The 15824-nt window shown below is 36.7% G+C and overlaps 1 protein-coding gene across 1 annotated transcript in view; it reads left to right on the top strand.

The window, feature by feature from the left end:
- LOC107726819 (copine-8-like) overlaps positions 1-15824 on the top strand; it is a 114104-nt gene that overhangs the window by 35866 nt on the left and 62414 nt on the right. The window contains exon 2 of the mRNA XM_016536521.1: positions 11137-11177. Coding sequence (XP_016392007.1) covers positions 11137-11177 — 41 coding nt within the window. The remainder of the gene's footprint in view (positions 1-11136; positions 11178-15824) is intronic.

Genomic DNA, 15824 nt, shown 5'->3' with positions numbered 1-15824 from the left:
CCGTTTGTGAAATTACGTCTCACACAAGGTTTTCAAATGACTTTATAAGTTATTTAATGGAGAAATATGAAGGTGAGTACCTCACTTTCAGCATTATAATTATTTCACCCGCGCCGGACAGAGACTGAGACGGTGCCGCTGCATGTCATGCCAAACCTCTCACGGCAGCGTCGGCAGCTTGAGATCGTTTTTTTTTAGATCGGCCTTTTAGAGACCGCCGATCAATCATCCCAACGTGATTATCGGCCGATAGTGATCGGTAGCCGATCAATCGGAGCACCCCTAGTGTTTGGCCACTGTCTTTTGTTTCAAAGCCAGTGTAATGCTGAATGGTTCACTGAGAACTACCCTTCACACACATATGAATTAGCAAATCAGAGGGAAATGATTGCTTGAACGCTGAATGTTGCTCTATCTCCAGCTCTAATCATAACCATTACACAAATACCTGACCCTGAATGGTTAAAAATCTGTCTGGTTGATCGGAATGTTGTTCCAGAACCAAAGATATGTTGGAAAATTTCCAGATCAGACCTGGGCATCAGAGAAACTGAGACTTATTTCTAATTATTTAAAATCAGTTAATTGGTTAAAGATTATTAAGATGTGATGCTTACTTTATTTGAAGTTTTATGAAAATGTGAGGCAGTATGTGTACAGTATGGATAAGTATAGTGTATATATAAGTTGTATACAGTATAAGTTGCAAATTTGTGTAATCCAAAAAATATTATTATTTTAAAAAGACATGCCCTTGTATATATATTTGTTTATTTATTTTTATTTTTGGCTGTTTTGTGATTTAATTAATTTAGTTGTTTGTTATTTATTTATTTGTTATTATTTATTTATTTGTTTGTGTGTACATGTTTATAAATATCTTTGTTTGTTTGTTTGTTTGTTTTGGGCGATATTGATGATTGGTGCATTAATTTTCTGTTATGTTTGTATTATAATAATTAAAAAATAATAATTACAGGATGATCATGTGAAGCTGGTTAATCAAAGAAATCTTGCTGGTTAAATAAGTTAAAAATCAAAACACAACAAATGTACTGGGCAGTGGGCAACTGAGCTTGAACTAGCCTAAAGCCCAAAGTATACTTAGTTTTTGTATGTGTACACCAGCGTATGCATACAGTCGAACACATAGCCTTTCAGAAGTATACTTCATTTGATGGCCTGGGACAGTGTTGCCACCTTGTGGAACAACTGATTAGTGCAAAACAAATTCGGTGCGCATGTGCGACCTGGGTGTAAAAAGTATGCGCAGCTACAAAAATCTGTCACCTTTACGATAATCGCGTACTATTCTGGTGTCAAAATTTGTGTCATGCGTATTGTACGCAGTCCGTCACGTATGCCTAAACACCTAAGTATACTTTGGGCTTAAGGCTGACAACTGCCCAAAACCCCTCTAAACTTATCAAACCAGATCAACCTGACCAGTGAAAATGAGCTTGGTGGTCCAGGTTCATTCAACAGGAATATCGGCAGCCAGTGTTGTTCTTTTCCGCAGGTGTCCAGTATTTTTAGCTGCTATTTACAGTTCATCCCAAACTATATTCCCACTTCAAGGCCTGAACTGGGCTGTTACCTCTGTGTTCATATCTTTAGAAAAGCAATTTCTTTGAAAATTGATATCATATTTACACGTCCCCCTTCCCTTGTCTCTCTCTGCTCCCGTTTTATCGCACCATCTTTGTGTAATCATATAAGCATTTGTCACACTTCCTTAGTTCCTCTGTCGCACCCCCCCCCTCCCCCCGGTAAAATGACTCGGCGGGAAAGCATAGCAGGTCCACTGTACTGTGACTGTTCTTTAATTAAAAGCCCTTGCTTCTCTCTGGGTATTCAAACAGCTGCGCCTCTGACGAACCGATTCCCTCGCTGCTCTCAGCGCATCTGATTGCTGCTTGGCCGCGGCGGTGATTAAAGTGTGATGGCCGTACCAGCTGACCAACGCTAAATCCACTAGATTATATATATGTCCACAAAATAGAAAATCCCTAATCTGTAAAATAAAAAAAGACACTAAACACAGCTAAAAGTTTTAATAAATACTCAAAAGTGGTTAAAAGAATGAGACATAAAATGAGATTGGTTTAAATAGGATTGGTGTATTTACAATGTTCACATAAAAGACTTTAAAACAACAGGATAAAACACGGTAAACTCAGTCTGTTAAAAGAATACAGTTCGTTTGTCCATACCCTAAAACACTCTAAGAATCTCAGTGTGTTGATAAGAAGCGTGGCAATCTTCACTGCATTAATCATGTGGATTTCAGTGTCGGCCGTTGATGCTGATTTGTTTATAATATGTTCAGTCAAAGAGGCATTACTCAATTTGATGGTCATTTGCATTTTTGAAGAGCGGCGCGTTCCTGAGCGCAGAGGAATCCTGTGATCAATAATACAGCTGCTAATGAGCCACACCGGCCCCCTCTGTGAAGCTTTCATCCAAAATTCATTAATATGGTGTTTTATTCATCCGTACGTGGAGCTGAGATGTTGGATACCACAGGACAGCTTCAGCCCACCCTGGCAGACGAGACACGAGTACGAGCTGCTCTGTTTGAGGAGGTTAAATGACAGACAGCGCCGCTCGTCCTGGAGTGAGTCTGTGGAGGAAATGTGAACAGAGCAGGTGTGAGGAATAGAAATGTGTGCGATGAACCTCAACCTGATCTACCAGCTCTCTCCAGTCTCCAGAAATACACTGCTCATCAGATGCTCCACGCCGTACCTGTTCCAGGACAGAGTATGAGTGTAAATCACTTGAACAATTCCACGTGATTACTATCCTTAAGTGTTATTTTGAGGGAATCTGTACTTCACTCAAGTGCAGTTTAAACTCAAAACATTTACTGTTTCTTAATTGTGCAGTGGTTCATTTCTTCTGTTTTGTCTGGAATATGTGTTTGGCCTCATCTGTGCATCTCACTCTTTCAGGGCTGTTCGGTGTGTATTGTTTTCCACTGTGCTGTTATTATGTTAAGAAAAAATAAATAAAAATCAATGTTGTAAATAAAAAAGGTTCCTCTTCTTCTCTTCTACATGCTTGCATGTATCCCGCGTCGGCGGTATGGGCATAAACACATGAAAATGTATTTAAAATAAAAATACAAAATACTACGTGGAAAATTGTATTTAAATACAAACACAAAATAATGCCTGCAAAAATGTATTTAAATACAAATACAGTATTTTGTATTCTGAAAATACATAAAATACATGTGAAAACTGGCCATCTAGCGAAGTACCACTATTAAGGCTTGTTTGCACCAAGAATGATAATTATAAAGATAACTTTATTAGCGTATCCTAAGCATGTGCTGCAGTTATGTTATCTGTCACTGTAAATGCTCGAGCTCTTTAACACAGGATTGATTTTGATTGTCTGTCAATGTTTTTATCATTCATCAGTAGGATAAAATTGCTCTGAAAGTGATTTGAACAATATCATGTTTTTGTGCCGTTATTGTTATAGTTGTAGTGTGGACTTAGATTTAGAACAGTTTTTAGAACTATATCTGGTCCCACTTTATATTAGGTTGCCTTAACTACTATGCACTTTAAAAAAATAAGTACAATACTTATTGTGTTCAGTTGTATAACGCTCTGCATTATCAGCCGAGTTATAAGAGCAAAATGGTGTCAGATTTAACTGTGAGAAATGACTAGTGGTTAAAAGAATGAGACCTAAAAGGAGATTGGTTTAAATAGGATTGGTGTATTTACAATGTTCACATAAAAGACTTTAAAACAACAGGATAAAACACGGTAAACTCAGTCTGTTAAAAGAATACAGTTCGTTTGTCCATACCCTAAAACACTCTAAGAATCTCAGTGTGTTGATAAGTCCAATGTGAGTGTCCACCAGTGTATATACAATCCACAGAAAGTATAATCCAAAATTCATAGATGGTGTCTGGAAAGGTGAGCTCTGAAAGTGGTAATTTCTCAATCCAGGTAAATTTGGTGACTGTTTTTTCGTTTGTTTGTCAAGCTGCTCTCTTATTCAGTTGTACTTCCTGCTTCCTGTCATGTGTCTAGTCACATGACATGCCAACCATACATTTGTTAAAGACATACACACACTTAAAATGTTAAGAGGAATAAAATGGACTAAAAAACATGTAAACCAATTAAAACTCTATAATACATTAAATCATTTTAATAAATAGAGCGGTAAAACATGTCTTTTGTGTGACAGTGTCACATAGTGCATGTGCAATAACTGTTCATGGTTCACTGAACAAGCATGAAACATTGTTTAAACTCTTTCCAATAAATATGTGTAATACGGGTTGACCGATAGTGGATTTTAACCATACTGATAGCTATGTTGGACCACACTGGCCGATACCGATTAATCAACCGACAGTTTTTAAAATGGATACTGAATGAAAACCAAAATAATGCTTTACGATTAAAAAACAGTACTGTACCATACTTTGTAAATGAATGAAAATATTCATATTAATTATTCTATTGATCATTAAAGTTAGTTCATAGTTTATTAACTAATGTTAACAGAAGAAACTCAGCGCAGCTCACAGGTATCACACACACACTGGATGCACCTCATTCAATTCAAGTGGTGGTTTAAAACAGTTTAATTAATCACCAAACGGAACATAAGTTTACTTCAAGAATAAACAATGTGGCATAAATGAGTTTGAAGTTCGGTGTTTAAAAAAAAACAGGGCAAAGAGAAAGCGCAATCTATATTACATATTATATGAAGCATACAGATTATATTAGAGCCACAGAAAGACAAACGTTTTGCTGAAAAATACTCAATACACAATTTTATAGCCTAGTGTGAAGTCATTATGTACAACAACGATTTGGGACAAAAATAATGTAATTTAATGGAAAACTATGAGAAGTCACACACCAGACGCGTCACTTTCAATTCCAGCAGCGGTCTAAAACTGTTTATTTAATCACCAAACGGACATAAGTTTGCTTCAAGAATGAACAATGTGGCATAAATGAGTTTGAAGTTCGGTGTTTAAAAAAAAACAGGGCAAAGAGAAAGCGCAATCTATATTACATATTATATGAAGCATACAGATTATATTAGAGCCACAGAAAGACAAACGTTTTGCTGAAAAATACTCAATACACAATTTTATAGCCTAGTGTGAAGTCATTATGTACAACAACGATTTGGGACAAAAATAATGTAATTTAATGGAAAACTATGCGAATGGTGCTCTGTGGCGTGGCAGGATTTTCTGTCGGCTGCATTTAAATCCGCATTTGAAGTTTCCCGCTCTGTGCGCAGCCTACACGTTCTGTCAGTGATTTCCACCTCTAGAGGCCACTCTCGCATTGTATAATGACAGCAGAGCCTTCTCAGCTGCTCCAGCAATGGATGCAACCCGGAAAACTATCGGCATGGATTTTTACTGATAGCCGATAGTTCCAGCAATCAACTATCGGTGCCGATTAATCGGCAAAACGATACATCGGTCGAACTCTAATGTGTAATATAGATATAATGAAACCAGTAATTGCCATTACATATGCGTTTTCTAGTAAGCCACAGTTTATTATTTAAAGATACATATTTGAGCTGATATTTAAGTCTATAACTATAGTTGTTATTGAAATCTAAAATTATTTGGTCAGAGGTCTGGAAAATGAAGGCTTGAGGAGAATGATGTGTTTATTTCTGACTGTTATGAAATACAGTAATGGCTTGAACCTCTGATCTTGTTGAAGACATACAGACTGCACAGTCTGAACACTTGCCGATTATTTAGGGAGACAGCCTGGATGTTGTCTGGGAGAGGGAGAAGGAGAGTGGGTGGGTGTGAACTGCCGGGAATGTCACGTTTTCATCAGTGCCTTTTACACAGGGATTCCTAACATGTGACAAGCAACATCTCACCCGCGCTTTCACTTCCAGCTTTGATGTCTCTCACTCTGGCACCCCTCACTCTAGCTCCGAGGGGCTGCATCTGTCTGTATCCTGTCAGCAGATGAAATAGATGACGGTTGCACAGAGAGCTCTATTATCCTCCTACTCCCTCTTGCCCTGTTATTTACACTCTGACTGGAGTTCCCGCTGCACTTTTGATGCCACCCATGAACTTTGGGGTTAGAAACCTTTAGCAGTGTCGCTCAATCTATCGGCAGTTTATTTGGTGATGCTGAAGACACATCCCTTTAGGGCAAATTCTCTAAGTGGTTGCACTGTTTTGGTATGCGGCATTTCAACACAAAACCTGTCTTACTAACCAACTGCAATCCAGTTTAACTAGAAGCTAATTGCCCTCTGAGTATGAAGTCATGGAGTCTCATTCATTAATAACTGTGTAAGAAAAGTTATCTTACTAATTTTAATATATGGGTCAAAGATGAAAAAATGTTTTCAAGCATCAAAACAAAAGTTTAGAACAGCTTTAATTTTTTCATACATTAGAATGTGTCCCATTTATTTTATTTTTTTTTTCCAAGCAAAAAATAATGACATTTTTTTACCATGGATTACAAAAGACACCAACTAAACTTTAAAGTAGACCCTTTATTTGCATTTAAAATGCTTTCTATGTATATAATTAGGGCTGGGCGATATGGCCAAAAAAAAAATTATCACGATATTTTTTTTTTTCATATCAGTCGATATCGATAATTATCACGATAAATGTCAAATCTTTATTTCTTTCAAGTTTAAAGCCAGATTTTTGCTCCAAAGTGAAAGTTGTAGAAACTAATTAATTTTCCTTAACAAAATAAATATCTAAATAAAAAAAATATATTTTCTTAGTTTCTGCATGTTCTACATTCAGTATAAATGCACACATGCTATAGCTTAATCAATTACATACTACAATTATATACCGTTACTCCTTTAATAAAATTCAGTGTGAATATCCCAAATTTCTGCCACAATACCATGGTGCAGTGAGTGTTACTACAGTAAATCCATGGTAAATGATGGCGATGTGTAGATTGAAAAGCCTTCTGACTGTCTCGTTGCACACAGTGTTTTTACTGTTTGGCTTTAAACTAGTTTAAATCACCAAGTCATTTGTGTTCATCGCTGAATACAAGTGCTTCACACTGGATCTCACAGCGCTGCTTAATGCTTGCATGACCGAGTAAACACATCTGCTCTAGTGAGCTCGCGCCGCGCGGCAGTTTGAACTTTGATCCAAGCGGATAAACGGTCCATGTGGCACGATTCAAATGAGTCGTGCTGTTTCGTTCCGCTTTTGGCGCATAAACATTATATCGAAAATTTATCAAATTCTTCATATCATTTTATCGAGGAAAATTATATCGCGATAATTATCGTTATCGAATTATCGCCCAGCCCTATAATATAATCATAGTATACTACTATACATAGTATACACTATTTTATCTTTGTAAATCTATTTTATCTATTGCTAGCACACTTACTAGCACTGTTATTTGTGGATGAAAATAGTTTCAAAGCCATTTTTTTCACTGTATACATAGTGGTTTATCCACTGTGTATACAGTGAAAAAAAATTATTTTAGAAGTTTGTAAAAAAAATAGAAGTTTGATAAACAATTATAAAGATTTGTGTGTCTTTACATGCACCAAAAGCATCCTTTATTGTGACAAACACTAAACCCATGGCTTTCATTGAGAAAAATGTATTGATACAAAGGGCATGGGAAATTTATTATAATGAATTTTATACTGGGATAGGATTACATGATATTTGAGGCATGATTTTTATTATCATTATCAGACTTTTGAGTGAGAACAGGTTGTCTTTTTAAATGGATGTCAATGGAAGAGAGGCTTAAGTACCTTGAGTTCAGTATGCTTTTATGAGGAAACAGCTGTTTACTGTAGCACAGCCTTCTGCTAATCTTTAATGAACTTACCATTAAACAATAATTTTAGAGCGAGCCGTATTTGGAAATTACAACAAAATAATAACATAATACACACTCTGTAAAGTCAAATGTCATTCTCAAACCTAGTTTGAAACACAATAAATAAACTTGCATTGCGTTTATTGACAGTGTGAGCAAATAAACAGAGCTGTTAGCAAATACATTATTAGTAAATTCCTACTCATTATATGTCTCTCTCTCTGTTTACTGTCATCCAGTCTTCCTGTCTTTCCCTCTCTCTGCCCGTCTGTTTTTCTCTTGCCGTCTTGTCCTTGAGGTCTTTCCCCTTCGTCAGCTTGCCAGGAACATTCACCCACCCACTGGAAATTACAGCTGAGAGAAAGAGCTGTTTTGATGCATTTATCATCCTTTCCACTGAAAACTCCTTGAAGCATGTGTCAATTTTATTAGCATGTCAGGTGGAAGCCCTTATCGAGCGCGCTGGACCCTGCAAGCTCTGGAAACCCAACGTGACGTTACCCCATGTGTGCAGCTGTCCGGAATCACAGATTAAAGGGGTCATATGACGTTGCTAAAAAAGAGCATTATTTGGTGTATTTGAAATGTGTAAAAATGAGCAGGATAAGTGTGTGTTACACTTACAATGGAGCCTAGCAAGATTTTGTTAAAGCACTTACATGAGCACTTCAGTCAGAAAAATATCTGTTAAATTCGATGTAATGTGTCTAAAAAATATTTTCTTGGTGGAGGAAGTCAGTAGTTCTTCATCTTTTTGACTCCAAGGCACAACAACACAATAATTACACTTCAGGATTTCAGAAATTTTAAGAGCTGAATGATCTTCAAGGTTCTCACTCTTTTAGATTAATTAATTTACATGAATTTTCAGTCATTTGTGATTTACTGCATAAAAGATTAATGATAAAGATTTTTTGTTGTTGCAATATTTTACTACTTTTAAAATTTATTAATTTAACAATTCTACCTGATAAATGGACTACTAGCATACTTCATATTGCCTAATATTTTTCATGTAATATGAAATGATAAATGTTTCATACAGCAGTATGATGTGTTGTTGTCACATGACCACACCATGTTTAATTTAGAAAGTGGTCTCAGGTTATCATCTCAGAAATATAAAGTTAATTAATGTTTTAATCTAGTTACAAGTGTCTTGGCAATCCAATCAGATGAAACAAGAAAAAGATTTTACAAATCACTTCTGACTTATTTGAAACATGGAAACAGAAGGTCAAGTTGGGCACTTTGTATTATGGGATGCATTATGCTCTGGCTTTATACACATTTTGTCTAATGTAGATGGGCCTACAGATACCTGTATTACATGCATACAGAAAATTTGCTGACCATGCATACAAAATACAATAAATTATATGTCTGCATGTAATATTATGTCTGTAGTCAGAATTTTATTTTATTTTATTTTATTTTACATTTGCTTCCACAGTTTAATGCCAATACAGCATACAAAATTGACCTGAAAAGATCTCACTCTTACAACCCATTAAAAAATTAAATAAACTCATCAACCCTACATCTCAAAGTTCCAAAAGTAATCCATGAATAAATCAAGCATAAATAAACCAGGAGATAGATAGTTAGATGATACTTATGTAATTTCGCAAGTATCGAGACTAAGATTGACTAAGATAACTTTTACACAAACAGGATTGCTAAGCGTTTCTTTTAATGCATAAATCACAGGGATTTGTCCTGGTTCTCAAGGGATATACTAAGAATGTCCTCATAATGGAATGGCTGTGTATAAGCTCTAGATCAGAAAGACTTTATTTCCAGTCCCTCGGCACAATCTCTTCATTCTCTTGGAATGGAAAACCTCTGCCCTAAACTCAAGATTTTATCAGAGAGGACAGGGCAGACTTTCAGAACCCACCACTGACACAATCATTTACCTCACAACCTGCACTAACAGTTACTAAAGCCCAGATGCGGAACTTCAGATCTTCCCTGCTGCGCCTGCCAAGTTTACCTTGACCGTCTACCTTAATCTATATTCTGCACTGTTTATACTTTCGCTGTCTGCTTATGATGCAAGTTTTGTGCATTTCCAAGCCTCATTTTTATCCTCTCTCTGACACATAGGGCCTGATTTACTTTAGCGCAAACCGTCTTTTGGCATTAAAATAGTACTGTCAAGATTTACTAAAGACGCGCAGTGAAGAATTAGCGCTGAAAAGGCGTGGACACAGTTATTTTTGCGCCTGACCTTATTGCATATGCATTTGTAGGAGTTTCCCTTTCAGACACAAAAATTAATGGGAGGTATTAAGCGTATTAAAATGAATCACGCAACACGATTTACTAACGTTTGTGCTCATCAAATTACTGATATGTGCGCCATTATTTAACGCCCAAAAAAAGTGTGTCAAATGAGTGATTAAACAGGTGGTATTTTGCACCTGTGTCATAAGTAGATCACCCGCACCTGATGAGCATCAGCTCTGGTTGTTTGTGACTACGCAAATTTTTGCTGTGCTTGGTATATTGCATTGGTCGATATGTAAATGAGATGTTGCGTCTGTGTTCTTTAATTAGCATGTTGTCAATAAATCACCCACATACATTTCCACGTCCATCGGTGCTGTTTTGGAATTGCATTCTCACACTATTTTGTCCTGTTTTAGTAAATCTGGCCCTTAGAATTAAACAGGATACTGTACCTTTAAGACTTTTATATGTAAATGACCTTTTTATGATTTGCTAATCTGCATATGCTACTTCACTCTCTCTGGCCAGTTGTGGTGGTTTTATTGTGAACAATATTGTGGTGGTCCATTCTCTTGTTAACTAGATTTTCAATGGTTCTCAATTTTTGTTAGTTTGTCGTAATTAGTTTGCGAAGGCCAAGCCACATGTTCTATTAGCTATTAATGTAACTCTGGAGACGAGACTGGGGTCAACTGTAACAGAAGGGCAATTGTAGTGCTCTAATTTATTTTATTATTTCGTAAATCATGAACAAGCTATTGTGATGACACTTGTTCAGCATATGCTCAGTAAAGCATTGTTTTGAAGTATAAAAATTAATTTTTTGGATGTCCGTATTAGTAGCTTTCTTCAGCTGTATAAAATTGTATTAGCTTTTAATTGTATTAATTACACAGACTAACACAGAGGATCTTGGCATTATGAAAAAATATATATACACAACCTTTTAAACCCATTTCTAAGCTCCAGTTTGTCACATAGTTTTTATGCATACTTATAACTCTTTATGTTTCTTTCTTTTTTGCAGAAACCTGCTTGACAGAGACACATTTTCCAAATCAGATCCAAGTAAGAATATCTTTCTTCTCCTTTGTTGCTCAAATGCATACTGTACCGTGAAATATGCTTATCAAACCCTGAAAAATATTTCTCATGCCATGGTTTACTATGACCTCGTATATGACAGTATGATCAACTGCTTTCAGCCTTGTTAAGAGGGAACTTTCTTCACTGTCTGAAAGCTTACACAATCACATGACTCATTGCGTTCTGTTTGCGTTTTCTCGCACTGATTGTGTGAAGTAAAGCCTCCAAGCTTCAGCTCTGAATGTGGCACGGGCCTCAGATATAGACACACTGTGGGCGGCCTGCTTATTGTAATATTTGCCTCCAACTCCACAATGTCCTTTTGAGGAGAAAATGTAAATGTCACACATTTGGCCTCGGATATCAGAGTAATCTAAATTCAGGCGAGTAGATCCACCTAAGAGATTATATTTTATGTTGTTAAAGGTGGGGTAAGTGATTTCTGGTAGTCAATGTTGATATTTCAAATCGCCAAAACAAACACGCCCCTACCCCAAAAGGGTCTCGCCCCTATTTTGAGCTCAGCCCCACACATACGTATACAACCCAGGCAACGATTATGGCGGAATCTGCTGTATTATTATCTGCTGTATTAAACATATTATCTTAGGGTGTATTCACACCTGTCTTGTTTGGTTCGACTGAATCTCAAAACTCAAGTTCGTTTCCCCTCTTGGTGCGGACCTTTTTGGCAGGTGTGAATACAGCAATCGCACTCGGGTGCGGACCAAACAACCGTACCGAGACCCAGCTGAAGAGGTGGTCTCGGTCCGCTTCCAAACGAACTCTGGTACGGTTCGTTTAAGGTGTGAATATGACCCGACCTCGATCCGACCCGATTGCAGAAATTGCGCTCAGAAACATACAGCTCGCGCACGTTGTGCTGTTGTTTGCATTTCAATGGCTTAAATCACTTGTTTTTAAACCACAATGCTTAAAAATGCATGCAAATGATGATTTTTTTGTGACCATGGCGCACAGAAACGTGACATGAGCACGCTAAATAGGCTAAAGCTTGCCGCAAAAGTTACCATGAATATGTTGGGGGAAACTAATAAGAAGATTTTTGAATTATTATTAATTAACTAGTGTTTTCTGAGTAGGTGTCGCAAAGATTAAATTGATTATCCTGACTCGCCATCTCATCATGGACGCGAAAAGAAATGCATCTTTACAGATTACATAATGAAAGAGTTTTTTTGGATTTGAATTGTTTCGTTTCATCGTATGACATTGTCTCATATGATGCTCATAAGTTTCTTCATACTGCATTAGTATCTGATAACAGCAAATCAGTAAAAGAATAAAAAATTGCTCTACGAAAGATCTCCATGATTAGCCTGTTTTACACTTCCTGGTTTCGCTGCTTGAGAATTTCTGTCCAATGAATGGATGACCTTAGCACACATGTGGTTTTGTTTACAATTTCTTTTTCACTTGCAAAAAGGGCAGTGTGAAAGCAAACCGCACCAAACAAAAAAAATTTACATTGTATTTGGTCCGGACCAAAGCAAGTGAACTAGCGGACTTTCCTTGTGTGAATACACCCGTACTTTTCGGACACACTTTGTGAGCTGACGCTTGAAACAGACAGTGAAGGAGGTTTAGACGGCTTATAGGGTGTGGAAATTAATGTGTCTTTGGCTCAAGTTAAAAGAAGTTCACTCCCATCTTCTTGCATGTTTTACCTATTCCACTGCCCGCGTCACATCTTTGTCAACACAAATGCGCATTCTGTGTGAATGGCGCTTAGCCTATATTTATGGGCCTTCACAGAGCGCATCACACGTGAGCGGTTAATCACTTGCGCCAACAAATGCGGTTGGATCATTCTTTTCTCTTTACTGTTATCACCGGCATATTGTCAAGGTGTCTAATTCTAACATTTGGTCATATTTCTCGCGATTCCTCGATTTCTAAAAAATAAAATCGTGGCAAAACAATAAATTCGAATTAATCGATAAAATCGCCCAGCCGAGTTCTCTCCAGCGCTGGAAAGCTGATCCGAAATTTACACGGGCCCCTCTTTTCCTCTTTTGTTTTTTATCCGCCATCTCTATCTTTCTGTCGTCGCTCGGCTCGGCTAATGTCGGTCCTGTGCACTGAGCGCTCTCTCCTCCACATCATCAGTAGACACGCCCCTTACTGTGATTGGCTACAAGTTTGTTTTGGTACTCGGCCCAACTCCATTTTCTAAAGCGTTTTTGAAAAAATACATACCCCACCTTTAACCTACTTCGGGTGTTTCAAAATAATTAATATTTATTCATTTATATTTTTATGAGTTGTAATGGCTTAGCTACTCTCAGATATTTTGCATAAGTAGAATACACAATCACTTATTCATTTATATGTTTGTTTAGACACTCACTCATTCAGTTCTGCTTTCACTCATTCAAACTTCCAATGATAAACACATTTTCAGTCATTAATATATATTCAATTATACTGTCACTCAGTCATTCACTCATTCATTTACTGACTCATTTTCACCCATACAATAAATTACTCACTCACTCATTTACTTGTTTATACTCTTGCTCACATTTATTTGCTTGTTTATACACTCATTCATTTACTCTTCACTCATTTTCTTGCTTATTCACTCATTATTCTTTGCATTCATTTATTTATTCACTCGTACATTCACCCTGTTTACTAATCCTAATAAACTCACCTATACATTTACTTTCTCACCCTTTCACTCACAGAATCACTTAGTCATTGACTTCTCATTGACATCAATTATTCTTTTACTAACACTTTATAATTCATTCATTCATTCATTCATTCACTCTCTAGCATCCAGTCATGAACAGTTACTCACTCATTCACTCACTCACTCACTCATTTCCTTTCTTATTAATTTAATCATTACTCAACATTTGCATTCATTCATTCACTCATTCATTCATCCATCCATCCATTCACTCACTCTTTAACTCATTAATTTAGTCACTCTTTTGACTTTCTCAAATGTCCAGTCATGATCTGTTACTCATTCACTCACTCACTCACTCACTCACTCATTTAATCAACCTTATAAACTCACCTATCCATGCACCCTCTCACCCTTTCACTCACTGATTCACTTAACCATTGACTTCTCATTGAGATCACTTATTCTTTTACTAACACTTCATAATTTGTTATTTTTCATTCACTCACTCACTCATTTTCTTTCTTATTCATTTAATCATTACACAACATTTGCATTAATTCATTCACTCATTCATTCATCCATCCATTCACTCACTCTTTAACTCATTAATTTAGTCACTCTTTTGACTTTCTCAAATGTCCAGTCATGATCTGTTACCCATTCACTCACTCACTCACTCACTCACTCATTTAATCAACCTTATAAACTCACCTATCCATGCACCCTCTCACCCTTTCACTCACTGATTCACTTAACCATTGACTTCTCATTGAGATCACTTATTCTTTTACTAACACTTCATAATTTGTTATTTTTCATTCACTCACTCACTCATTTTCTTTCTTATTCATTTAATCATTACTCAACCTTTGCATTCATTCATTCACTCACTCACTCACTCATTTTCTTTCTTATTCATTTAATCATTACTCAACCTTTGCATTCATTCATTCACTCACTCACTCACTCATTTTCTTTCTTATTCATTTAATCATTACTCAACCTTTGCATTCATTCATTCACTCACTCACTCACTCATTTTCTTTCTTATTCATTTAATCATTACTCAACCTTTGCATTCATTCATTCACTCACTCACTCACTCATTTTCTTTCTTATTCATTTAATCATTACTCAACCTTTGCATTCATTCATTCACTCACTCACTCACTCATTTTCTTTCTTATTCATTTAATCATTACACAACATTTGCATTAATTCATTCACTCATTCATTCATCCATCCATTCACTCACTCTTTAACTCATTAATTTAGTCACTCTTTTGACTTTCTCAAATGTCCAGTCATGATCTGTTACTCATTCACTCACTCACTCACTCACTCACTCATTTAATCAACCTTATAAACTCACCTATCCATGCACCCTCTCACCCTTTCACTCACTGATTCACTTAACCATTGACTTCTCATTGAGATCACTTATTCTTTTACTAACACTTCATAATTTGTTATTTTTCATTCACTCACTCACTCATTTTCTTTCTTATTCATTTAATCATTACACAACATTTGCATTAATTCATTCACTCATTCATTCATCCATCCATCTATCCATCAACCTACCCACCTATAAATCTACATACCTATTCATCCATCAATTCATCCACCTACATGTTATCCATCCATCCATCCACCAACCTATTATCCATCCCACCTTCCATCCATCCACCAGCCTACCTATCTATCCACCTACTTATCTACCTTCCTATCCATTCACCAATTCACTCATTCATCCAACCATCTATCCAACAACCTACCCACCTACTTATCTACCCATCCACTACTTCTACTTAGCTACCTTTCTATCCATTCACCAATTCACTTATTCATCCATCTATGCAACAGTGTACCTACCCACCTACTTATCCATCCATCCATCCACCCATTTGCCGGCAGCCATATCACCCTGTAGCCCAAGACTGGTTACCCACTGAAGCTAAGCAGGG

This window comes from Sinocyclocheilus rhinocerous, unplaced genomic scaffold (genome assembly GCF_001515625.1).
Source record: "Sinocyclocheilus rhinocerous isolate Xijiao unplaced genomic scaffold, SAMN03320098_v1.1 scaffold155, whole genome shotgun sequence".
NCBI lineage: Eukaryota > Metazoa > Chordata > Actinopteri > Cypriniformes > Cyprinidae > Sinocyclocheilus > Sinocyclocheilus rhinocerous.
The sequence above is the reverse complement of the archived record's forward strand: the minus strand, read 5'-3'. Positions and strand labels throughout refer to the sequence as shown.